Below are 25,285 nucleotides of genomic sequence, written 5' to 3'. Positions count from 1 at the left end.
AAAAATCCACTCGACTCTAGAGACTAGAGGTGCTGAAAATCCATGTCTCTGGACAGGAAGGGGGACTTACTATTATTTCATTTTAAGAACCAAATGTATATTATCTTTATTAAAATACACCAAATAAATGTATTTCAGGTATTTATTAAAGTATAGTTAATAATAAAATGGCTTTCCTGGAGATAGTGCAGCACCAGAGTTTCTGCCTTTAAGAGTAACAGATAAGGGAGACACCAAGGTGTCCAGAATAGTTGTCATTTGTGTTTTAGGTGTCACTGGTGCTGTGGACTAAGTGACCCAGGGTCCTCTGAATTGCTTCTGTGAGGAGATTGGCACCACAAGACTGATTGCCCCTTGCAGCCTCACAGAGCCTTCTTGCACACTAGGTTCATACAATGACTGACAAACGTTGCTCCCCGACTGGATCCTGTAGTGGCTGGACCAACCCCAGGCTGGTCCTTCTCCCCGATCCCCATCCCCTGACTTAGGATGGGGGAGGAGTCTTCTGGAATTCCCCAAGAGAGAGGGTGGTGGAGCTTGAGGCCAGAGTCCACAGAACCCAGCAAACACGTGGGTATAAAAGGGCCATCCTTGTGACCCTGCACATCCTGTGTGCTGATCCCCAAGCTTGCTTGCTGCCATGGAGACCAGAGCCCTCTGGCTAATGCTGCTGGTCCTGCTTGCAGGGTCCTCTGGGATAGCTGCAGAGTATGTTGGCCTGTGTAAGTACCTATCTGGGTCCCTGGGTACCAGGCTGGGAGCTCTCAGCAGGGGGAGGGACACAGAACACCTGTCTACCTTGTACATCAATTTAATAACTAATTACCATTTACCAGGCACCTGTTTTCTTGCAGCAGTGCTACACAGTGGCTCTTTCTGTCCCATTTCACAGACAAGATAATGGATGCTCAGTGAGCATCCTCTCTCCTCCTCAGCCAGAGTCTGCAGCTGGGTGGGAACCAGGGCTGCGGTGGGTGGGATGGCTGGTGCTCAGTGCCTCTCATTCTCTTCTTTATTGGAGATTTCTGAGCTGGGATAGTCTTTAAACACCGTCCTGGTGAGTTACCAGAACAAAAAGTAAACAGTTAAGAAGGCAGTAGAAGTTCCACATAGTTTAGAGAAACCACTGAATCACAGTTCTGGGTGAGAGGAGCCAAGCTGAGAGACATCGTGTATGACCTTCGCCAGGTCACACCTGTCCAAGGTGAAGACATGCCCCAAGCATGTAAGAGCATCTGGAAGCTGATGCCAGGTTGAAGTTTGAAAAGGTCACTTAGAGCCCCAGGTCAAGGTCTGGAGTAACTGAAGAAGGCATGATGGATCCAATGAGGAGGGGGAGCTGTGGAAGTTTGCTGGGCTTCCACTTTCATCGTGGAAATCAGCAGGTGGGAGAAGGCAGGCTTTGGGTCACATACGGACAAGCATGTGACCATGAAGCATGGACACTGGAGATGGAGGAAGGTCACAGCTTGGACGGGACAAGCTAACCGCCATGTGGTGGATTCTGAAGCAGAGACATTAGAACAGTCCACATGGCATTCTTCCCTATGGCATGAAACCTCCTGGGACACTTTCCCCTGTGGAGGGGAAGTTCTCATGGATCTATTAAGGAAGGGACCTTGTTCCGGGGTTCAGGAGTCCCTGGATTCCCATGGACAGTGCCAGTTGAAGGGCATCTAGATTCCTGGGGACCCTGCCAGCTGAAGGGTATATAGACCCATTCATGACTTTCTGACCAGGTGGAATAATTAAGCCAAGTGAGGGACACTGGGCAAATGGCCAAGTTCCTTGAGTTAGCATTCAGTAGTATGTGTAAACCAGAGCTATCTTTCCAAATCCATGAGTGTGCAGCAAGTTCAAGGCCAGCCTGGGCTACATGAGATCCTGTCTCAAAAAAAAAAAAAAAAAGATTTATCACCAGTCAATATGAGTGGCTATGGCCAGGAAAATGTCCCTTTCACCATGATAGTAGCAGCAAGAAGCTCTATAGACACAACAAAAGATTGTCCTAAATTCAGGCATTTGCCGAGTACACAGAAGGGGATGTGAGGGCTACAACAGAGGATGGGGGCTTTGCCACAGCTTCTGATGTTATACGGTCACATTGTTAGCTTTGGGGTGGTAGCAGCTAGGGGTCTGTTAGGGCAACACATTCCAGTGGTTTCACCTGACAGTCAAAGGATGCTTGTCAGGTTCAGTGATGGGTGGTCAACAACTCAGAAAAGAACTAACAACAGCCCAGGATGATTTTAGCTCAGGATTCCCACTCTTCACTGTCGGGGACATCCAGGGAGCTTCACTCACAATGAACTGCTTTTCTCTGGACATCCCCTGTGGGGCAACACTGTCACTGTCTTTGAAATCAGGAGGAAGGGTGGAGAGGGTTCTGCAGGAAGGAACCTCAAACATGTAGTCTGGCAGCTGACTGGGTTTCATTTGGACAGCTCCAAACCAGTGTATGGTCCCAGCAAAAGTCAGGGTGGACTGTGGCTACCCCAGCGTCACTGAAGAGCAGTGCAACAACCGTGGCTGCTGCTTTGACTCCAGCATCCGTAATGTGCCCTGGTGCTTCAAGCCCCTGCAGGAGACAGGTAAGGCCAACCGGTGGTACCCAGGGCAGCTCTGTCCTTCCATGTGGCTGGACCTTAGCAGGACAACAGCATTGTCACTATTCCGTGTTGGAGGACTCACATGGGAGACCTCATATCAGGGACAGCAAGTGACCAGTGGCTGGCCCTTTCTATAAAATATAAACATGTGTTCCGAAGGCCAGGGAGATGACCCAGTCAGGAAAATGCTTCCCACACAAGCACGAGGACATGAGTTGATTCTTGACACCATGTCAAAAAGTCATGTGTGGTGATGGTACATGCTTGGACCCTCTCATTACTAGGTAGACAGACACAGGCATTTCTCTAGGTTGACCAGTCAGTCTAGCCTGGTGAGATCCAGGCCAGTAAAGACCCTGTCTCAACAGCAAGGTAGCACTAGGGAGGTGGCTCAGCAGATAAAGGCACTTGCTGCCCAGCCTGGTGACATGGGTTCCATTCCTGAAACCCATATGGGGCTGAACTGAAGGGAACTGACTCCACCAAGTGTCTTCTGACCGTGCACTGTGCACTGGCATGCCTCCCTTCACATATGCACACATACAAATTAAATAAATGTAGAGATATACATACATGTACACACACACACACACACACACACACACACACACTCACACACACAAAACAATGCAAATGTCTCCTGAGGAACAAAACTTTAGTCTGATTTCTGCCTAAACTCCTCCCCCAACATACAAGTAGGATGCAGGCTCTCTCTCTCTCTCTCTCTCTCTCTCTCTCTCTCTCTCTCTTGCTCTCTCTCTGTCTCTCTATCTGTCTCTCTATGTGTGTCTCTCTGTCTCTCTCTCTCTCTCTTGCTCTCTCTCACTCTCGCTGTCTCTCTGTCTCTCTGTGTCTCTTTGTCTCTCTCCTTCTGTGTGTCTGTCTCTCTGTCTCTCTCTCTGTCTCTCTCTCTGTCTCTCTCTCTCTCTCTGTCTCTCTCTCTCTCTCTCTCTCTCTCTCTCTCTCTCTCTCTCCACACACACACACACACACACACACACACACACACACACACACACACACACACGGTGGAAACTGGTGTGAAGCAGAGTCACCATGGAGCTGTGGCACTGGACTGATTTTGAGCCTGTTTTTATCAAACATCTATAGTTCCTTGTCACCTGACATGCTCACAGCAGATCAGTGGACAGATGACTGTGCTTGTGCCCTTGTTCCTCCCTGCTCTCCTGCCTCTCTTACCCTCTCTAGGAAGGGAGGGTGTTGCAAGACAAATACCCTGAGAATCGCTGGGTTAGGTCATGTGCAAACAGCAGATGTCCAGGCACATGGGTGTCTTGCCAACCCTGTTTTACCCAAGCCTAACCCACCACATCTTAGTGGGGCACCTACTGTGAGCCATCTGTCACAACCAAATGCTGGCTCACCTTCTAAGAGGTCACATCTCTACAAGCCACCTTCCTGGGCTGGCACCCAAAGAGGCCAGATGTGCACTACGGCCTGGTAACAGACTACAGTGCCCCAGCTGAATGGAGGTGTGCCATGGGCAGGCTCCTCTCCTTCAGCAGAGCCAGGGGAGGACTGAGGATAGTCAGAGGCAGTGGCAGGAGCTGGCCATTGCCCAAAGATTGGCAGGTCACTTGGCTCTGGCTCCCTTCCAGGTACTATCTCACTACCCCTGCAAGGACCACCAGAGGTCCAATTATCTTGCTTGGTGATGCCAGCAAGGATGCACAGTGCCTCTTGCAGGCTTTGGAAGGTTCACATTGCCCGGTGACTCCAGAAGAAGGCAGCCAGGTGCTGGTCTTGTAAGCCAGGCAACCCTGGTGGGGATGACCCATTCACCTTGACCTTTCTTTTCTTCCCAGAATGCACATTTTGAAGCAATCCAAGCTCTGGGAAGGAAGCTCTGCACCCTGGACCCCTGCAGGAGGTGTGGCTGAGGGCAGCACTCATCCCTGCTCTGCTCTCTCTGCTGCTGGCCATTATAAGAGCCTGGAGTCCTGAAGAATAAAGACCCCACACTCAGCACAAGGCTGCTCTGATTGCTGAGACCTCTGCTCTTGTGTATATTTCTGTCATTCTTGGGGTGTTGGTGGTGAAGGGTCACATTACACTCAGGACAGGTTATCTCAGGGTCATGGGGAACTGACCCTAAGTTCCTGCAACACACTGAGAGCCAGAGCCTCCAGCCAGGAGCCCTCAAGGCAAGCTTCTGAGTTCCCTCTATTGCTGTGATGAAACACTCTGAGATAAATCAACTCTGGGGAGGAAGGGCTTATCTGGCTGACCCTTCCAGGTCACAGTCCCATCACTGAGGGAACTCAAGCAGGAACTTGAAGCGGAAACCAGGAAGGATGCCTCCTGCTGGCAATCTTGGTCTCCTGCTCAGTTGACTTGCTTATAAATCCCAGAGATGGTGTGACCCAAGGTGGGCTGTGCTCCTCCTCCTCCTTCCTCCTCCTCCTCATCTTCCTCCTCCTCCTCCTCCTTCTTCTTTTTTTTTCTTTTTTTTGGTTTTTCAAGACAGGGTTTCTCTGTGGCTTTGGAGGATGTTCTGGAACTAGTTCTTGTAGACCAGGCTGGTCTTGAACTCACAGAGATCCTCCTGCCTCTACCTCCCAAGTGCTGGGATTAAAGGCATGCACCACCAATGCCCGGTGGGGGTTGTGCTCTTCTACATCAATGAACAAGACAGACAATCCCTGCCCCAGTCCCAGGAAGGCCCATCTGATGTCAAAATGCCCTCAGCTGAGACTGCTTTCACATGTGACTCTAGACTATCAAATTGAGTTAGAGCTAACCAGGACAGCAGGCAGGTAGATCCTTCAGCAGCACATTTTCTCTTTAAGCTGAGAAGGTAACAAACCAACCAACCAACAAACAAAAAACATCCCTCCTACAAGATTTACAAATCCTTTACATCTTTCTTATTAAGAAAGCATACTATGAAAAGCACCTACTATTCTGTCCTTGTCTGTATTCATCTATTTAACATCTGCCTCACTACAGGTGCACCCTGCTTTTAATAGGCACAGAACAAGGGTCTGCATCTCACATCCCTACCCAGTGCCTCAGCTGTTTGGTCCCCCACCTTCATTTCCTTGTGTGTCTTTCTCTGCGCCCACTGTGGGATTTCGAGTTTGGAGGCTCCTGCTTGTGCTGCATGGCTGATCCTTAGCTCGGCTCCCACAGGGCACCCTCTGGAGGCCACATCATCCATGCTACTCTATGTCCCAATTACACAGCACAGGGGCCAGAAAACATTGCTTCTCGATGAGCTGGGGTTCCATGGTTTCTTCTCCTTGGAAAAGGCCTTGGTCCCCGTGCACTTGGAATGATGACTCAATGTGATCTTTGGGAATTGAAAAGCCCCAAATCAGCTTTTCACATAGAAAGCCTATCAGACTGACGGGTAGAGTGACTGTCACACCCCAGATGCACAAGGGAAACAGTAGGTATCCAGCCCTCATAAGACAGCAAAGTCTGGAGACAGATGTTTGAGCCTGTATGATAGGCAAAGCCCCCTGTCTTTCTGGCACCTATTTGCTTTTATAAAGATTTATTGGGAGCAGGGCCAGTATTACAGTGTCCAAGTGGGACACTGTTATCCAAGTGCAGAATTTTGACACTTTGTTTGTTGCCTCTCTCTGCATTACTTTTGATGTTTTAAATGCTGATATCTAACTTGATGGCTGGTTTTCTGTACATTTCCATGCAAGGTGAATAGTTTACATAGCACTTCAGCCTAGTCCCTACCCTGCTTAGTGACCTTGGACTTGGGAACTCCCACCTTCAGAGCTCTGGGCAGCACATCAGAAGTGAAGTGTCACTGCCCTAGGCTCAAATATAACTGGACACATTATGTCCCAAGCCCTGGCTTAGAGTGGGGTTGCCAGGATGTCCCTGTTTAGAATCCAAAGTGGCCCTTCTAGCTGTCTACCTGCCAAGCCCAGGAAGGACACTTTTGGGTTCATCTCAGTCTTAACTACTAAACTGTGTCTCCGGCCTGAGTCTCAATTTTAAACGGTATCTGAAGGTGTGAGCTTGAGCACTGAGCTCTCTGGTGTCCCCTGCACATTGTCATGTGGGGTAAGTGCCTGGATTCCTTCACCCTTGTTCCTGCTCTGCTTGGTGAAGGGAGGGACCTAGGGGAACTAGTCAGTAAACCCAAGCATAGGGGCAAGCTTCTTTAGTGTCCTGTTGCAGAGGTGTCCTCTCAGTGTTGTAAAGAAATCCAATTAGAGAGGTCCTGGAAATAAGAGAACAGGGCCCCAGAGGTCCCCACGGGGAGTCCGAAGTCCCTGGGTGTATGGAGACAGATGGAGAAGGCCCATGCCAGGGTTAACAGCTCAGGGCCTTCCAAGCTGGCAGGAGGGGTCAGGTTCTGTCTCCTTACACACAAGTAGGAGGTCTGATTTGGTTGTCTTTGGAGGTTAAGCACCCCCAAGCCTTTAGAAAACCTCTGACTCTTAAAGTTCATGTTTGCATCATACAGATCAATGTAAACCCAGTTCCAGAGGGGCTGTTTGTAAAGGTTCATAGCATCTGAACTTCAGCATTCCAGCTTGGCTCTACTAACCTGTCACAGTTCAGGTACACTGGCCACCTTCCTGTCTGAAGCTCATAGAAGAAAACCGAATCTTGTCACTCTCTGGTCCTTATTCAAAGCATCTGGTCGATGTCACTCTGAGGGAGGCACCCCTTCTCTGTGGGACTGGTACACTGAACTTCCTTTGCTCTCCTGGGGGTGCAGCAGGCCTGGCCCTCATCTCCCTTTGCCTGCAGCACCTACCAATCTACCTCTGCCTGGCCCTCCCTGGCCATGGGAATTCAGGGCCTCGGGAAAGGTGGTGTGGGCTCAGCTGAAGGCAATCTGGCAACGCTCCAGGAGCCCAGGCATTCTCCTTAGAATTTTTGGGAGTGTCTTCTAGTCCTAAGTGAAGGCAGCTGTGAGCCCATCAGGACTGTATCAGAACCTTGAGTAGAACTCACATGGCTCCACACCGCCCTCTGCTGGCAGCCTGGAGTGACTGCTGCTCCTCACCTCTTATTATCCACTTTTTAGCTTCCTAAATTTCCCTGCCTCCTGAGAGAGTCCCAACCCTGAGCCAACCATTTCCTTGAGTGGCTTTGGACTGTGTGGTGTCCTATGGTTTTTATACACCCTCTGACACTGTGACTTGAGCCAGCAAGGTGCTGAGACCTTCCTGGATGTGGTTGACAAGTCCAGTGTCACCCTGCAGCATGCCCTTTTTGTCCTGTGGGAGCTGTGGGACACAGGTAAGCCAAAGATAGGCATCCCCCATCCAAGCCCATATTTGTGCTGCTCCCTGTCTAGGGCTTGGGGTGGATTAGGGCTCAGAGACATAGCCTTACTGAATTGGGTGTTTGGAAACTTGGGGTGCATTTGTGAGTGTCATATGAACGTGTGGACACAGGCCATCGATGGTGAAAGTCTGTGATGTGCCAAGTGTCCTCCAATAGAGTCCTGCCTCTGCCTGTGATTATCCAGGGTCCTGTGTGCTCATGGTGGCTGCAAACCTGTTGTCATGATTTGAATCCAGGCCCCGCTATATATTGCATCATGACATAGGTTATGCCCTAGTTTGTTTCTCTGTTGCTCTGATAAACACCATGACCTGAAACAACCCAGGAGGAAAAGCTGATTTGTTTACAGGTTAAGGTCCATATTGAGGGAACTTAAGCCAGGATCCTAGAACCAGAACTGAAGCAGAGGCCATGGAGAAATGCTGCTTCCTGGCTGGTCCCCATGGCTTGCTCAGCCTGCTTTCTCATATAACCCAGGACCACTTGCCTACAGGTGGCAGTACCACAGTGGGCTTCTCCCTCCCATATCAATCAGTCATCAATAAAATACCCCAGTGATTTGCCCACAGGCGAGTCTCATTTTTTCAATTGAGGTTTCCTCTTCCCATACCAATCAACCTCAAGTCAAGTTGACAAAGAATAAAATAGTCAAGGAAGCTGCTTTTGTTTTCTGGTCACAGTGTCCTGCATTAACCTAGCATGGAGCTATAGGCAAGGTGTCCTTTCCAGTGTAGTGATTCCACACTTCACAGCTGCCCACACAGCATGTGAGGGCTCCTGCTTTTGGTGATCTTGTGCAGGGGCTCTGCTCTGGCATCCTGGTCCCTCATTACATCCCCTGGGGTGTGGTCATACCAATGCATATTCATTAAGTAGCTTATCCCTTCACTTCTCATACTTAATAGGAATGAATGATGTTTTCAAAAGTTTGTGTGCAGACTTGATTATGGAATGTGATGTGGAGAGGGTACCGTGTGTGTGTGTGTGTGTGTGTGTGTGTGTGTGTGTGTGTATGTGTGTGTGTGTGTGTGCTCCCGCACACATGTGTGTTTGTGTTAGCTGGGGTTCTCTAGAGGAACAGAATGAGTGTATACTATAAAGGGAGATTCAATAAATTGGTTGATACCATAGAGGCAGTGGGGAGGCAGAGGCAGAGGCAGAAGTATCCTGCAAATTCAAAGTCTGTTTAGTCATACAATAAGTTACATACAGGCTGGGCAGAGCTACATAGCAAGATCCTGCCTCAAGAAAGCAAAACAAACAAACAAACAAAAAAGAACAAATAGTGTGACTATCAACCCCCCACCCCTCTCTGTTAATTTTCCACTCTGGCAGAATCTGAGTTTCTGCTCTGAGATTTGAGTGTGTGCTGCCGGGATCCTGCCTGTCACTTTTGAGGTGGCTAGTTCTCTTCCAGGCTGACCATGTTCTGTTTCCAGCCTTCTCTCTGGGTACAGGGATTAATACTTGTTTTTCTCTGTAGCTGTCCTTGCCCCCATCGGCCTGGTCACAGCAGCCTTTCCAACTTGTAACCCTCTTCCCTATCCTATCTCCAACCCTAATCTGCCTCCCAGATCTGCTCCACACAGAGTGTGCGACCCCGTGGCCACTAGAGGGCACCCTTGGGCACCTACATGCATTTGTCATTGTCCTTAAAGAGCAGGATGCATCTCACCCAGCAAAGGATGTGGCTATCAGGTTCCCTAGGAGGGGTGACAGCCCACAAAAAGGTGAGCCTGCCTCCTCTCCTACCCAGCAACTCCATTTAGAAGAGCTTGCTGGGAGCTTTGAGAGCTGCTGTATGGTGTGTTCAGGGGAGGAAGGTTTGGGCCAGCGCTTCTCAACTTCAATGCTGTGACTCTTTAATACAAATTCCTCATGTTGTGGACCCTCAACCATAAAACTATTTTCATTTCTGCTTCAACCTGTAATTCTGCTACTGTTATAAATGGTAATGCAAATATCTGTGTTTTCCAATGGTCTTAGGCTACAACCCACTGGTTGAGAAGCATGGTCTTTGACCAGCACTGCTGCATTGAGAGACCTCATTGAAGGAGCCATGGGTTCATACCAAGGTTTGCTGCTCTGCCTATGGAGTTGTGTTGGGTGGTTTTATGTCAACGTAATACCAACTAAAACCATTTGAGAGGAGGGAACCTCGATTGAGAAGATTCCTCTGCAAGATAGGGTTGTAGGCAAGCCCATAGAGCATTTTCTTAGTGATTGATAAGGAAGGCCCAGCCCATTGTGCCCGGTATCATCCCTGAGCTGGTGGTCCTGGGCGAGCCAGGTCATGGGGAATAAGCATCAGCTGCATCAGCTCCTGCCTCCAGCTTCCTGCCCTGTTTGAGTTCCTGCCCTGACTTCCTTCAGTGATGAACAATGGTATGGAAACAAGCCAAATAAGCCCTTGCCTCCCCAAGTTGCTTTGATCATGGTGTTTCATCACAGCAACAGAAACCGTAAGACAGGAGTGGGCTCATGCCCTTTGCAAGATCTCATGGTGGAAAGGCTGTCCCCAAACGCATCTCAGTGACATTACTCGTGGACCTGAAAGACAGAGGTGGCGGGAGTGTTATGACAGCATCTTAGAGAGAGAGGCACAACTCTGAGTCAGAGAGCCCCAGAGTGTACCTGTGCCTCCGAGACACCTGAAGCCTTATAGAGCAGGGTATGGGCTTGTGCAGCTCTGCATTTGTGTCAAATAAGGGGGCCTTTCTCCTTGCTTTCCTGGCTCTCTACTTTGCAGTGATCATTTGAGCTGGAGGGACCTGGGGCTGCACCCACTGATGACCAGGATGGGGGAGACACATGGTTAGACTCTTGTCTCCCCTTGATGCCAGGGATGGTCCTGAGGTTGCACAGGTATCAGTGCCGCAGCATAGCCCCTGCCCCTTGGAATCAATCATGCAGACTGCACATAGGATTGGCTTCCTCGCTGGCCTCTAGCACCCTGCAAAAGCTGCAAACATTTGCTAGAGAAAGGGGCAGTGTTGGCACAGAGACAATGGGAAGTGGGGCTCAAGACAAATCACTTCTCTGCAGGATGGAAGCAGGAAAGGGCAGGGCACTGAATGGTCACCGGGGAGTTTAAGACTCGCACAGAGTCAGGGGTGTGTCATCTCCTCATGGCGTCTTGGGCACCTTTGTCTAACCTGTCCAGTTTCAGTTACCCATGGTCAACCATGATCAGAAAATACTGAAGTTACTTTGAAACAGTGGGAGGGAGACCATATTTGCCCAACTTTTAATACAGCATATTGTCAAGACCACTCTAACTATCAGTGGCGAATGCCGTCAATCTCTTGCTGTCTCTAATTTAGAAATAACTTTGTCGTAGGTACATCAGAGTACATCTGGGGGCATCTGCAGCGGCACTGAGATCCAGGTATCCCCTAAGGGTCCTGAGTGTATTCCCTCAGTTGGTTTGTTTCAGAACCACCAGGAGGCTTAACTCTGTACTGTGAGGTGACCTCAGGAGGGTAGGTGGCCTAGTGAAACAAGAGGACACAGGGAGACATGGACAGGAGGTCATGCCCATGCCCAGGCCACACCCAACAATGGACAGGAGGGCATGCCCATGCCCAGGTAATACCCAACAATGGACAAGAGAGAATGCCCAAGCCTGGGCCACACTCACCATGCTAACTTGCCACCCTTTCTCCCATGTTGTAGGACACTGCAGGAGACATTGGAGTGTACCCTTTTGACCTACCCATCAGGGTCTCTGCTGTATCATGGAGATGGGAATGAGTGTAGTTTGAAACCTTGGCCCTAGGCCACTGCTGTTCTTCAAAAGTTAAATTCCAGTAGGTCACCTGGCTGAGAGCTTGGGAGCCCAGATCTCAAAAGGACCACACACAGCCACAAGAGGGCTTCCTGGCTGACAAGCATCTGCTTCCCAGAACCCAAGCGTAAGCCCAAAAACCTATCTCCTGCAGAAGCAGAGCCCTGAGCAGGACACTTCCTGATGCAGCCGCCCCAATCCTAGAGCATGGGAGGAGCAATGGGCAGGGCTGTATTGGCTGTGCCTATGGGGTTGCCGTGGTGACAGCCTTCATGTTCCAGGGGCTCGAACCTCACCTGGTGATGCTGGAGACCATGGCCACATGATCACAGCAGAGTACATGGGTCAGGGGACATCTAGGGGAACACAACTTAAAGACAGATGCATAGAAAGTGCTGGAGAGAGCAGGCCGACTCTGATTGGCCCATGCAGCCAATCAGAACTCTTACCGGGCAGAGCATGCATTTTCGGACAGTGGAAACACGGATCTGACACTGAATGCCTGTAAAAATTTTATATAAAATATTTTATTTGCAGTCTTTATTTCTTCCAAGTGTGTAACTTTATATTGACACAGTCCACAGTCAAGCTCCCCGGCTGGGTTCTGCTTGCCTTTCCGTTAGCTGGTGTCTATCAATAGCCTCAATGGATTTCCCATTGTACCACAGGCACAGATGAATTTTCTTGTTCCTCCTTGGAGTAAAGGTGATGGGGAAGGGCTTGGAGGCTGACACGAAGGGAGAGACACAGAATGACACGATCCAACATGTGTGGAGCAGGCCTGCACGTGTGCACATATGAGCTTGCACACGAGCGTGCATGCAAATTCATGTATAGACACTCAAGCCCAAGTGCATGGACACACCTGTGTCTCTGACCTGAAGTGGTCCACTACTGTTGCCTTGGGAAGCTCAGACAGGAGAGAACAGGACCACCTCCACTAAGACACAGGCGAGGTAGGCCCCGAGGTGGGCTAGTGACATTCATGGTGGGCACCTGGATGTAAGTCCCCTCTGACAAAGAGCAGACTGGCCTCTCATCCTGGCCTCCTCTTCAGTGGTAGAACGAGTGACCGAGTAGACAGCTACTGCACTGGTGTTACACTGGTGTCTCAGCACTCCCGGTCTGTTTACACTGTTTGAACAGTGACAGCTGGAAAAGCCAGAGAGCAGGGGCCCCTCGGCCCCTTGCCAGCCCCTCCCCGCCTCAGCGCTACATGGATAAGGAGAGTGAAGCGGCTGCCCACTGAGACCAGGCCTGAGAAAGGTGCCTTCCCTGACCCAGGGTTTGAAATGACACAGGGAAAGCAGCTCAGTGAAGGTTTGGAGGATGGAGAAGTCAGATGGGGCTGCACAGTGCCCAGACACTCCCGGAGGAAGGTGGTCACCTCCACTGTTTTACTGTTCTCACGGACACACCCAGAGGCGTTTTGCCCCTCTGTTGTCTGCCCTTGATAAAATGACCTTTCTTTGGGCTTCTAAGATGTGGTTTTACCAAAAAGCTGTATGTTCCATTTTCTGGTCTTAATGGTGCACCCCCCCCCCCCCGCCCCACGAGGAAGGAAGATTCTAGCATCTACTTCCTCTCCCTGGGGGAACCCCTGGAGAGTTCAACTCTCTCTTCACAAAGGGCAGAAGCAGGAGAGGCCAGGGGAGGAGGTGGGACAGGATGGACAAAGGAGGGGGGCTGGACAGAGGATAGCAGCCCCACCCTTGCACCCAGCCTTGTCTGAACTTCAGCCTGGTAGAGCCCCACAGGCCTCACTCTTGGATGAGGTCCCTGAAAATGCAGTCTTTGGACTTTTGTTTTTACTCTGCTAACATGAGGAGGTGGTGTAGCCTCCTGATGGAACCCTTCCTGTCAATAGAAGGAACTCAGCTAGAGATAAAAGGAAGGCCTGGGTCCTTAGAGTCACATGGAACCCAACTGCAAGGGAAGTTTGACTTTAACATCAAAGTCAGGAAGGGCACACACCACCGGATACCTCCTGCCACGACAGAGACAAACAGGAAGAGGAAGAAAAGGGAATGATCTAGAAAATCCAGACTTGTCTCTGGAATCCAGGCTATGTATGGTGGTAGGCAGAGCCATACACCTGGGCACCTGTGGACACTGGATGAGGGACAAGGATGTAGCATCCCCTAGTATGGCTGTTAGCTTTCCTCAGGTCTGCAGAACAACTGAGCAGTGCTGTCCTGCGGAGTGACTTCTGATCCCATGTCTGTTCTGGTTAATGTCCTTTCACAACTGCCCTTGCCATCTTGCCAGTCAGCAGCCGACCAGCTCTGGTGTCGTGAGCTCAGACTCTGCCCTATGGAAGGACCTCATCACACCCTCACTTACTCAGGGGTGGTGACAAGCTGTTCACAGTGGCCTGCACAGGAAAGAACTCCTCCAGAGGGTGAGGCACTCTTCCAGATATGAAACATGGCCCTCTGCCTCTGCCTCTTTGACTGGACTCAGAGCAGTCTTAGTGGAGAAACTCAGCCCCTGGCACGTCCTGCCAAGCATGACCCGTTACATTAACCGGTAAGTGGAGACACAGGAGGAATGGGTTCTTTGGCTCTGACCTCAACAAGTCTGAGATCTGACCACCCAGCTCCCTTTTAACACTCTCAGCCGACAGTGCACAGTTCCGCTCTGGATGAGATATGCGATACCTAACATCTTGAAATTAAATGAAGACTTTTTTCTTTTTCAAATGAAGACTTTTTATAAAGGCGGATCATGTCCCTGGTTAAAAGCTGAATCTAGAAGGCAATGCCATGTTTGTATAGAACAAGCAAACTGAAAATTACATTGTAATATGCATTTCAATTGTGTTTTCTATAAAAGATCTAGGAGTGAAAAAAATAAAAAGAATCTCTAAATATTTTCCAAAGCACATCCATGCGTTTAAGTAAAATTCGGACCCTTATCATTCTCTACAAGTAAGATATGAAAACTTCAAGGCCACAACCGAGGAATCTCAGGACCTGCTAGAACATCATCTAGTGCAATTACTTACAGGCGTGGAAACTGAGGCTCACAGGGGTAAACAGACCCACCCATAACAATACAGGCTTTTGCAGGAGACTCCATCCCAGGATGGCGGCGCTCTAGAAGCAAGCAGCTGTGTTTTCATAAAGGGGACATCCATGGCACCTCCCCTTTGACTTAGCCGGCCTGCCCCTCACCGGTGCCCCCTTGCCACCCCCTGCATTTCGAGGGACACACCTAATGTGTCCCCGGCCGGCTTCCCAGGCTCAGTGGAGGTAGTTAATGTGATTCATGAAGAAAGGGAAAATGTTCTTTAAAAATCAACAAAATTGACCTATGTATTTTTTGGGCAAAATGAAAGTGGCCAGAAAACTAGGAAGACATCATCTATTTTGCTTAAAATAGAAACATGTGAGAAAGAAAGGTCTGGAAAGAGCCTGCTAGCATCCCCCTCAGCACTGTTGGCATCACTCTTAGTCCCTGCCGGCCCAGCGCAGCTGGTATGGTGGTCTTCCTCGCCTGGAGCCCACGTCTGACCTTCTGTGGTTGTGTCTATGAGCCCCACTTGGTGGCTACGTGGGACTCTTCTATTTCTAAGCAAAACACACCTTTCACACCCTGAATCAGTCCTCAAGAAGTACTGAAAAGATACAATCTCTCAAAATGAATGAAATTTATCGACTTTGGCTCGGAAAGTGACTTCATCAGAAATGAGATGAACTTTAGAAAGATGGAAATCATAAGAAACGATAGTCACCAAGCGGACTCCTGCATGTGTGGACTTTCCCCAGGATATCCACCTCTCTGGGGAACCAACATGGCCAACACTGCTCATCCAGGGCCAGTGCGTCCTGGAGTCCAGGAGGAATCTACTGAGGAAGCCTCTTGTCCCCAGCTAGACCACAGGATGACATTCTGTGCCAGTTGTGTTTTAAATCCTGCATGTAAAAAACCCCAACCGTCCTACTTCTTCCTAGTTAAAGCTAGAAAAGGAAACGAACAGTTCCAACCCAGTGGGCGGAGGCGCTGAGCACTGGTCACCATCGACCTGCGTGGCCTCCAGGTTAGGTCGGGAGAGTCTGTGTCACCAGGAGCAGGTACACTGCTGCCTCCCAGCAGTGCCCTTGGTCACAATGTCTGCTTTGCCTCCTTGCCGGCCTGCAGGTGTTTTACCTCTCGGCCCGGATTTTGTATCTCAGGACAAAATAGGCAATGAGCCGCAGGGAGACGAAGAAGATGCCTAAGACGATGAAGTCCAGGTACAGTTTGGCATTCTCCACATCCAGCTCCCGCAGGATGGCCTCTGACTTCTGGAAGTGGCACGTCTCAGCAATGTCGCAGTGCAGATCCTCCCGGTCTAAGCCGTAAATGGAGAGGATGACCCCCTCGAAGCCGTATCTAGAAAGAGCAGCAACGGGTGTGAAGGGAATCCGTTGCGGAAGGTCACTCTGCTTGCTGGCTTTCCTCTCTCAGGGGCCCCCTCCTGTGCACTGCTTCCTGACTTCATAGCCATCTTCCTAAGACAACACCCTAGCAGCCTCCTACCTTTGTTTCCAAACCTGTTTCTTCCAAGGCCACCAGAGAATATGCAAAATGGAAGGAACTATATTTAATCCACTGGGGCAATAAATAAAAAAACTGTATTTGGCTTCCTTCCAATCCTGCACACCTTTTCACTGTTAGGTCTAGTTATGAGTTGGATATCGTGGCGAGAACACCGGCACATATAAATAAAGCCCCCGCCGGTCCAGCCTTGTCTTGCAGAACAAAAGCACCAATCTTTAGAAGAAAGGCGCTGGTCTCTGGTTTCCCAGAATTGGCAAGCGCACGGGCAGCTGAAACTCTGTACAAGGGCTTTGTGTCTGTCTTGTTCTCCTGAACAATGCAAAGGGGCCTAAGCTGACACTCAAGGAAAGCAGCACTGTTCTCAGCATGGACCTTTGTGGTGCAGGGAAATGGCTGCAGCTGGGGGTGGGAATGAGGACACAGGCCAAGTACTAAGGACTGCCCAGGGAATGGCCAGTGTGCAGAGCCACTCAGCAGAGGGCTAGACCCTGGACCCAAAGAGCAGGAAACTCCTGCTGGAAGGCGCTGAGATGTTTCAGAGAGGACACAATGCGCCTTTGTTGTGCCTTGTTTAGGTTTTATAATCAGGATCTCACTGTGGCACTTTTACATAAAATAGGGACGCACCCTTGGAAATGGCCAGAATGTGAGGGCATGTCACAGCATCTTCAGAGGCTGAGTCTGTGTGCACCTGTGTGCACTGGGGAGGAGAGGCGCCAACTAAGGAAAACATGAAGGCATATTCTTGGAGTCGGGATGCAGATTCAGTGGGCAGCCAGGCAGTGGCTTTTGTGAGTCCCTCCTTCCCTCACCAGCCACTCAATTCCTGGGCCTGCTCCTTCCACCACCACTGCCCATGTGTACCTGACATAGGAGATATAGGACATCCACTGTAGGTAGGTTGGGATCGTGTCAAAACTGACAAAGAATCCTGAGAAGAGCAGGACAGGAATGGCAGTCACAGGACCCACAAATGTTGCGACCTGGAGAGAGACAGGATGGAGACATGAAGAATACTCACTGGAGGGGGCGGAGGATATCCCACCCACTCAGGTGACCCTGGGGACATCCCCAGTGGCTGGAAAGGAGGAATCTCAAAGGGCCAGTGTCTTCCTGGGCTGGCCAAGACCAGGAAGATGGCCAAGAATGTTCCCTGGAAGGGCCAGAAGTTAATCTCCTGAAGAGGGACCCTGCCTGTAACCTCAGCTGAGGAAGGGGACTGAACAAAATAAACATTTATGTCCTGAGGACAGAGGCCAACACTTGCTGGGAATGACGTTTGAGGGACTGTAGTGAACAATTTAGAGCTGTCTCTGGAGCTGACAATTGGGTAGGGACACCTCTCTAGGGGTCCCACCTAGAAGGAGAGATGCTGTCACCAACCAGAAGTGGCACAAAATGCCAGAGGCAGGTTTCAAGGAGCCCATGGGACCCACTGGAAGGCCCTACCTGGCAGACTGGCAAGTAGCTGTTGCCACTGGCCAGGCTCCGAGGGAAAGAGTCTAGAGTATAGAGGTGATGAGCATGCTGTGTGTGCTGTACATGCTGTGTGTACACAAGCTTAAAGGACATCCAGCACCTAGTCAGATAGACTCCCTGGGCTGCAAAGCTCTCAGAGGAAGGGTGGACAAGGGTCTGAGAGGGTGAAGTGGTGGGGACGGCCAACACAGGGGTAAAGCCATCTATGAGGACAGCATGGTTCCGACCTGTGGGTACATGAGCTACACTGGGGTGGGAGGTCCACATGGGGGTGACAGATGTTGTTCTGCGAGCCTGATCTGGGGCTGGTATGTCCCAGACCTTTCTTCAGAGTGTTGTCTTCTTATGGCAATGCTATGAGGCAGACACCATGGCTGCTCCCACCTCTGAGTGAGGAACCTGGACCCTGGAGGCCAGGGAGCCATTGTTGAGGAACTGGAGGTGAACTGGGAAGCATGTGGCACCCAGGAGCCCTTGGCGCATGGCATGGAGCCTCAAGAGCCTGCGGTGGCTTTGGTTTGTAAGGACAGGGAGGTAACTGGGGGTTGGAGATGAGACCAGGTTCAAGGAGACAGAGGACGGCTATGTGAGGCCCAGGGTGGGGTGAAGAGTGGGTGCCCACCATTGGAGTGCCACAGAGTGGTCAAGTGGACCTACAGAGGCAAGAGCAGAGGTATGGAGAGCTTGGCCTCTACACCAGCTGTGCAATGCCAGCCAATCGAGGCATCTCTGGTCCTTAGTCTTCCCCACCTGTAAAATGGGGTTCTGGGGTGTGCTTGGTACTACATATGCTGACACTTAGAAAGCACTGCAGGGCACTCATGTCTGAGCATGTGCATTGTAGGCTTCTCATGTCTGAGCATGTGCATTGTAGGCTACTCATGTCTGGACATGTGCACTATAGGCTACTCATGTCTGGGTTTGTTCAGTGTGTAGACTACTCATGTCTGGGTTTGTGCAGTGTGTGGACTATTCATGTCTGGGTTTGTGTAGTTTGTAGGCTACTCATGTCTGGGTTTGTGCAGTGTGTAGACTACTTGTGTCTGGTTTTGTGCAGTATGTAGACTACTCATGTCTGGGTTTGTGCAGTGTGTAGACTACTCATGTCTAGGTTTGTCCAGTGTGTAGACTACTCATGTCTGGGTTTGTGTAGTGTGTAGTCTACTTATTCTGGGTTTGTGCAGTGTGTAGACTACTCATGTCTGGGTTTGTGAAGTGTGTAGACTATTCATGTCTGGGTTTGTGCAGTGTGTAGACTATTCATGTCTGGGTTTGTGCAGTGTGTAGACTACTCATGTCTGGGTTTGTGCAGTGTGTAGACTACTCATGTCTGGGTTTTGCAGCGTGTGGGCACAATCACTCTGCATGTCTCTCACTTCTCAGTAAGAAGGCTGTCCTGACAACTGAGGGCAATGTCACTTATTCCTATGAGAACAGCTTTGTGAAGACTTCCAGAAGTCCAGGACAGAAGTAAGGGTACGGGGACCGGGGAGCCTCATAGAGGCAGAGGGAAGCCCAGTGCTGTCCAGCACCTCCTGGGCTGTACCTGCAGAGATGTGGAGGCCGCTCCAATCAGCAGGCCTAGGGACTGGGCCACCAGCGAGGTCATGGTGCCAAGGGCGGCAAACAGCACGAAGCGCACGGCGTCTGACGGCTGTGATGTCATCCAGTACACGATGCTGCAGTAGGCCACGGGAAACATGATCTGCAAGCACAGAGCCTGTGTCCCTGGGGGCTCTGCTTGTCCCACCAGTGAACACTTGTCTCCGGTGGCCCTTTCGCTCACAGACCCCACAGATCCCACCAAACCCTACTTTGCCTCTCAGTAGAACACTAGTGGAAACCAGTCCCACCCAGCTCTGTGGGTGTGGAGAATTCCCGTCCCCTATGGCCAGTCACTGGTGGCTCACGTACCTGGAAGGGGACGTCAGCCATGGTCTTGGCCAGGTAGTAGGCCTTCAGGCTGTACCAGTAGTTGAGGTGCTCTCGGAGGAAGACACTCATCTCCAGGGGAACTAGGATGTGAAGGTAGAAGGGAATGGTTGGGTGGGCACAGCCAGGGAGTCAGATGTGTTCATGAATGGCCCTGGGCTGAATCCTAGCCGTTCTGACCTATGTCACAGTGTGGGCCAACTCCAGTACCCAAGACTTTAAACAAAAGATGGAACCAGATTCATTGGTCTGGAAATAGGAAATCACCAGCCATTTCTCTAATCTAGAGAGTTATGCAGTGGTTCAAACGAGAAATGTCCCTCATAGGCTCATGTTTGAACACCTGGTCCCCAGCAGGTGGTGCTGTTTGGGGAGGTTATGGAACCTTTAGGAGGCGGGGTCTTGCTGGAGGAAGTGTGTCACAGGAGAGTGGGATTTAAGGGTTTGTAGCCTCGACCTATTTCCTGTTTTCACCTGCTGCTTCATGTGTGCAAATGTGTGCCTGTAGGCAAGCTGCACCTTCCCTGCCCTTGTGGATGCTGGCTCTGGAACTGTACACCAAAATAAATGCTTTCTTCCTTAATTTGCTTTGGGTTGATATATATATATATATATATATATATATATATATATATCACAGCAGCAAAAAAAAAAAAAAAAAAAAAGAAATGGATCCAAGTGGTCGCATGAAGTGGATCATGTCCCTGAGAACACCAAATGTCCCTATGGTGGCTAATGGGACCCTTCTGACATGCCCTGTCCCTGCTGGGCTCACCAGGTCTCTAACCACTAGATTTCTGCTTTCTACTTAGCAGCCCAGAGTGGCCAGGCTATCTGAATAGTTGAACTCCACTGGTCAGGTGAGCACAGCCAGAAAGCCAGATTTGAAGGTCCCTTGAGTAGCAAACTTTGGGGAATTTCTCTCCATTGCCTTCTACCATGCCTAGCTGCCTTTCATTGAGATGCAATCGTCTGTACGAAACACAGTATTTCTGTGTGTATGTGTGAATGTGTGTGTATGCTACATGTGGGCAGGCACCCACTGAGACCGGAGGCTAATGTTTATAAGGGTTGCGAGTCAGCCAACATAAGTGATAGGAACCAAGTCCTGGTCCTATGGCAATACAGCCTGTTTTGTTGAACTGGAAGCATCAAGGCACTGTGTGCTATAGAAGTCTTGCCTGGCCTCAGCCACCATGCTTGGCAGGAGTCCCAGCTAGAAGGGAAGGGACACTCACAGGTCAGAACAGTGGGCATGAGGGCGGCAAACATGAGGAACAGCATGGAGAAGAACAGGAAGCCGGAGTTGCTCAGGACCTTCTTGGCTTCGTTCCCGATCCCCAGGTACAGCAGGCCAATGAGGAGGCCAATCCCGATGTGTGAGGTGATTCGCAGGTGTGTCAGCACCTAAGGGCAGGGACAGCTCTCATCCAGTGCACTTTCGTGCCAGAGAGAACAAGCCCAGGGCCACTGGAGGTATCAGACTTTGACTCCCATGACAGAGATCCTATGATCCACCTTCCCTTTCCTTCAGGGAAATAATCAGAGCCTTATCAACGCATGCACACAAGCACACACATGTACACACACACACACACACACACACACACACACACACACACGTACACACACACACACACACACACACACATACACACACACACACACACACACACACACACACACACACACACACACACATACACACACACACACACATACACATACACACATACACACGTCAAGCTCATGTACTACTAAAACAGAATCACTATACTTTGTTGCTTCTCTTCAAAGCTGGTGAACAAGGCTGGTCTCCCTCAGAGGAGACAGAGCTATGGTGGAGGCGGCTCTACTGGAGACCCTTCACCCTGAGCTGTGGCTTGGGTTGCTATGAGCATGAACCCATGGTAAGCTGCAGGTCTTCCAGCTCAAGGCCCTGAGGCTACACTGGACATCAGCCTCCCCAGGCAGGCTGCCTTGTGCACACTGGACGGGTGGTGCTAGCCAACTTCCATCACCCCGCCTCTACATGCTCCCAATCCTGTGCCTTCCTCTAGCGTTTTTATGCATGTCCCTTGGGCTTTGGAGTGAGAAGATAGATGGGGCCAAGTCCACCTTGACTCTCAGCACATATATGACACGAGCGAGACACACACTGGGTCTTGTGAACACAAACATCTTGGGACCATGCGTGCGTGTGTGTGTGCGTGTGTGCGTGTGTGCGTGTGTGCGTGCGTGCGTGCGTGCGTGCGTGCGTGCGTGCGTGCGTGTGTGTGTGTGTGTGTGTGTGTGTGTGTGTAAACAGGCCATCAAGGACACTCTTACCGAGTCCCGCATGATGCTGAGGAAGGTCCTCTTGAAGAGAATGCAGAATTGGGTGAGGCAGCTGGCTGAGAAGCTGTGACAGCCTTCCATGGAGGCGGAGTCCTGAGGATACACGAGAAGGGGGTGAGTGAGCCTCCTGCCCACCATAGCTCAGGAAGGGCTCTGCAGGACCCATCTCCAGATCACTCCAATCCCTTCACCTGCTTTACCTCCTCAGCAGGCCGGTGCCAAAGAAACGGGTTCACGTCTGTGTCGCCCCCGAGATCTCTCTTATAGTCAGAGTCACACATGCCCTCCCGCACGGCTCTCACCAGGCGGCTGTTCTGATCACCATACTCGCCGGATGCCACTTCCATGACTACAGGAGACAACACAGAAGGTGAAATGAGACAGGGACTCCTGGGAAGGAGCACCACAGTGCCGATGGGAACTGAGGGTCTCTGTCACTTTGTGAGAGCAAGGTCTGTGTGGCAATAAGAATGCTTTAAAGTGAGTTATGGTGGTGCCTGAGAGCCACGGCAGTGGGTTGTTGATTGACTGATGTTCACTCAGAACCCCCAGTAAGCCATTCATGGTGTCAGGAGACCAGAAATGCAAACACACAGATGTGCATCATGCTGTCAGCTCACCCAGGAAGCAAGGAACGCATGCATCTATGCCATGACCATCTGCACAGCGTACACTGAATGCCTGCTCTGGTCCAGCATGGGCCAGAGCGGGAGATCAGTAGGAGGAAGTTGGGCTCCTTGCCGATACAATGAGTGATGGGTGGTCCACAGAAGGACTGCCCCCAGCACACAGGTCCACTGCTCTGAGGCTGGGGACCATGAACCACACCCCTCACTTCCCAGCAAGCAGCTTCTCCCTTGGTTTCCCTCGCTTGCCTTACTTGTTTCCTCTGTCCTTCTTGGACCCCGTCGAGGTCCCTCTGCCTAGACTACTCCTGTGGCTGCTGACTGATCCCCACTCAGCTCATGGTAACAACAGTTTGCTGTTGTCTAGAGCCCTCTGTGTCCTGTTCCTTCCCCACCACCTCCCTGGGTAGCCCAGCCCTTATCTCGGTACCATGCTGCTGATATCCAAAGACCCTCCCCTGTACCCATCAACAAACTAGCAACTCCTTTTCTAAGTGGCACATCAAGCCGAAGCCAGGACACATTGGGCCCCTCTGGAAAAGTGCAGCATCAAGCAAGCCCCAGCACTGCCCGGTCCATCTCTAAACTCCTTGGGGGTAATCACACCACTCCTAAGTGCCCCAGTCCCCTACCTTCCCTCCAGAGGCCCATTGGAGGAGAGAAACCTCTGGGAAGGGACATCCTCATCTCACCAGACACCTGTTCTCCTCCTTCCTGCTTGTCCTCCTCTCTGGCTGCCACTGCCTTCCCTTGATGAACAGGGCTTATTGCCCACCCTCCTCTCTTCCTGTCTCGGGAGGTGAGGGAATAAGCCGACTACATATAAGATCTTTCCCTTGGCTTTTAAATATGCCCAGTTCTTCCTTTTATGTAGCACTTACCCTCACCGTCTCCTCCCATGCCCTAACCTCCCCACTTTGTGGCAGTATGCTTCTTGTGGGTGAGGAACATTCCCAGGTTCAAGGACTTCTGAACACAATTTGGAAAATGACATATGGAGCCCTGGGAGCTGAGTGGCCAGATGTTTGAAAGAAATACAGCTGTGAGAGGGTTGTCCAGCTGGGATCTGTGAGTAGCCCTGGGTAGCAGAGTGTTTATAGAGAGGCAGTCATGGCTGTAGTGTTGGTCCTAAGTCTAGTGACCAGTTTCCCCATAGAGGGGATGACTAAGGGACAGAGGGTGAGGCCAAACAAAGACAGGGCAGAGCCTGGCCTTTAGACAAGTCCTCCTGGAAAGAAGCCTGCCTGAGCTGCCACCACAGGATGGCCCCATTCTATTGATGAGACATGACAGTGACTCCAGAACTCAGGCATCAGGTCACAGTGGAACACACAAGACTGAGGGAGATTCCCTTTCCTTCCATCTGGGTGGCCTCTACTCACCAAAGTCCGCAGGGTTGTGGTAGGTAGGGCAGTTCAGACCCAAGTCCCTCAAGTATGGCACGAGATTCGAGACCTTTCCCCGGTATACACATTGTCCTTGACTCAGGACGTAAAGCTGAGGGAAAGGAAGAGAGAAAGGAAGAGAGAAAGGCATCAACCACAGCCTTCACCTCTGGAAGGCAACAGAGGCGCTCATTCAGTCATTCCTTCAATCAGTTGGTCAGTCGGCTAGCTTGTCAGTCAGCCAGTCATTCTGCCAGCCAGCTTGTCCATTGGTCAGCCAGCTTGTCAGTCGGCCAGTCAACCAGTTATTCAATCAGCCATTCATTAGTCAGTCAACCAGCTAGTTAACCAACCAGTCAGCTAAAAACTAGAAAGAATAAGGACCCAGGGTCTAATTTCTCCAGGCTATCTCTCAGTCCTGTCAGGGATCTTGGGATGGAATCTGGGGTGGAGATCTAGGTCAAGGACCTGGACAAGGGTGGGGCCCATGTACCTGGTCAAAGAGCTCAAAGAGCTTGGCGCTGGGCTGGTGGATGGTGCAGACGATGGACCGGCCGCCCTGGGCCAGCCCTTTCATCAGGGATACTACCTGGAAGCAGGAGGCGCTGTCCAGGCCACTGCAAGTCAAAGACACAATGAAAAGCTGAGAATGTGAGGGGCAAGCAAGCCCAGTGCCCCAGGTCTTGGGGGACTAGGCAGTCACTGCTGAGGGAGGGCCTGTCACAGGCCTTGTATGTGCATCCCCAAGGTCATGCTCTTCTCAGCCTGGGCTGGGGCTGTGTTCCTTTCTGATGTTTTATTGACTATATTGAAGCCTTTTGTGGGTAGGTGGCATCCTGAGGTATACAGGGCGTAGCTAGGACCTGGCACTCCTGGGTGAATTCTCTTCTCTCCTCTCCTGCTTGAACACTCCCAACCCTGTCTTGTTTCTACTATGTAGTTCCCAAGGAGAAGAATGAGTCATAGTGGGCATCCATGGGCACTCGCTTTCCCCCAGGGCAGTGAGCCAGTGAGAGGCAATTTAAAGGGCTCGTACAGTTGTCTTTCAGGTCCTCCTAAGGACCACCCACTGTGAGCCAGGCACTCAGCTGGGCTGAGGTGGTATGCTGGAGACTGTTCTCAAGTTCAGCGGCCATCCATGAGATGAGCACACAGGGGGAAGGAGATGACAAAGTCTGGATGAAGTCGGTCAGGGCAAACCCTGAACAGCCAGTCTACTTTGTTGGGACTACAACATGCTTGGAAGAAAGGTGGGCTGGCTGACTAGTGACCAGTGTGCCCCAGAGCCAGGACTTG

General features: G+C 50.8%; 2 protein-coding genes across 2 annotated transcripts in view; one reads left to right on the top strand and one right to left on the bottom strand.

The window, feature by feature from the left end:
• Positions 1-640: 640 nt before the first annotated feature.
• Tff3 (trefoil factor 3) lies at positions 641-5,908 on the top strand. The gene is made up of 3 exons (XM_027394182.2): positions 641-722; positions 2,445-2,591; positions 5,763-5,908. Exons 1-3 carry the CDS (start codon positions 641-643, stop codon positions 5,906-5,908), a joined length of 375 nt encoding a protein of 124 aa, XP_027249983.1.
• Positions 5,909-13,282: 7,374 nt separating this feature from the next.
• Abcg1 (ATP binding cassette subfamily G member 1) overlaps positions 13,283-25,285 on the bottom strand; it is a 38,118-nt gene continuing 26,115 nt past the window's right edge. Inside the window, exons 6-14 of the mRNA XM_027394400.2 lie at positions 24,483-24,606; positions 23,987-24,101; positions 22,179-22,327; positions 21,970-22,071; positions 20,880-21,048; positions 19,624-19,724; positions 19,256-19,414; positions 17,095-17,213; positions 13,283-16,062 (exon numbers count right to left, since the gene is read on the bottom strand). Of these exons, the coding sequence (XP_027250201.1) occupies positions 15,834-16,062; positions 17,095-17,213; positions 19,256-19,414; positions 19,624-19,724; positions 20,880-21,048; positions 21,970-22,071; positions 22,179-22,327; positions 23,987-24,101; positions 24,483-24,606 (1,267 nt within the window). The 3' untranslated portion in view covers positions 13,283-15,833. The remainder of the gene's footprint in view (positions 16,063-17,094; positions 17,214-19,255; positions 19,415-19,623; positions 19,725-20,879; positions 21,049-21,969; positions 22,072-22,178; positions 22,328-23,986; positions 24,102-24,482; positions 24,607-25,285) is intronic.

The sequence above is a fragment of the Cricetulus griseus genome (genome assembly GCF_003668045.3).
Source record: "Cricetulus griseus strain 17A/GY chromosome 1 unlocalized genomic scaffold, alternate assembly CriGri-PICRH-1.0 chr1_0, whole genome shotgun sequence".
NCBI classification, from domain to species: domain Eukaryota; kingdom Metazoa; phylum Chordata; class Mammalia; order Rodentia; family Cricetidae; genus Cricetulus; species Cricetulus griseus.
Note: the sequence above shows the minus strand (reverse complement) of the source record. Positions and strands in the feature narration are given on the sequence as shown.

Bases quoted from the DNA above. Each gene is read 5' to 3' on its own strand.
- Tff3 (XM_027394182.2), top strand. From the start codon at position 641: ATGGAGACCAGAGCCCTCTGGCTAATGCTGCTGGTCCTGCTTGCAGGG. The intron at 723-2,444 runs GTAAGTACCTAT...TCATTTGGACAG, and splicing joins TGCAGAGTATGTTGGCCTGT to CTCCAAACCAGTGTATGGTC. The intron at 2,592-5,762 runs GTAAGGCCAACC...CGGCTCCCACAG, and splicing joins CAAGCCCCTGCAGGAGACAG to GGCACCCTCTGGAGGCCACA.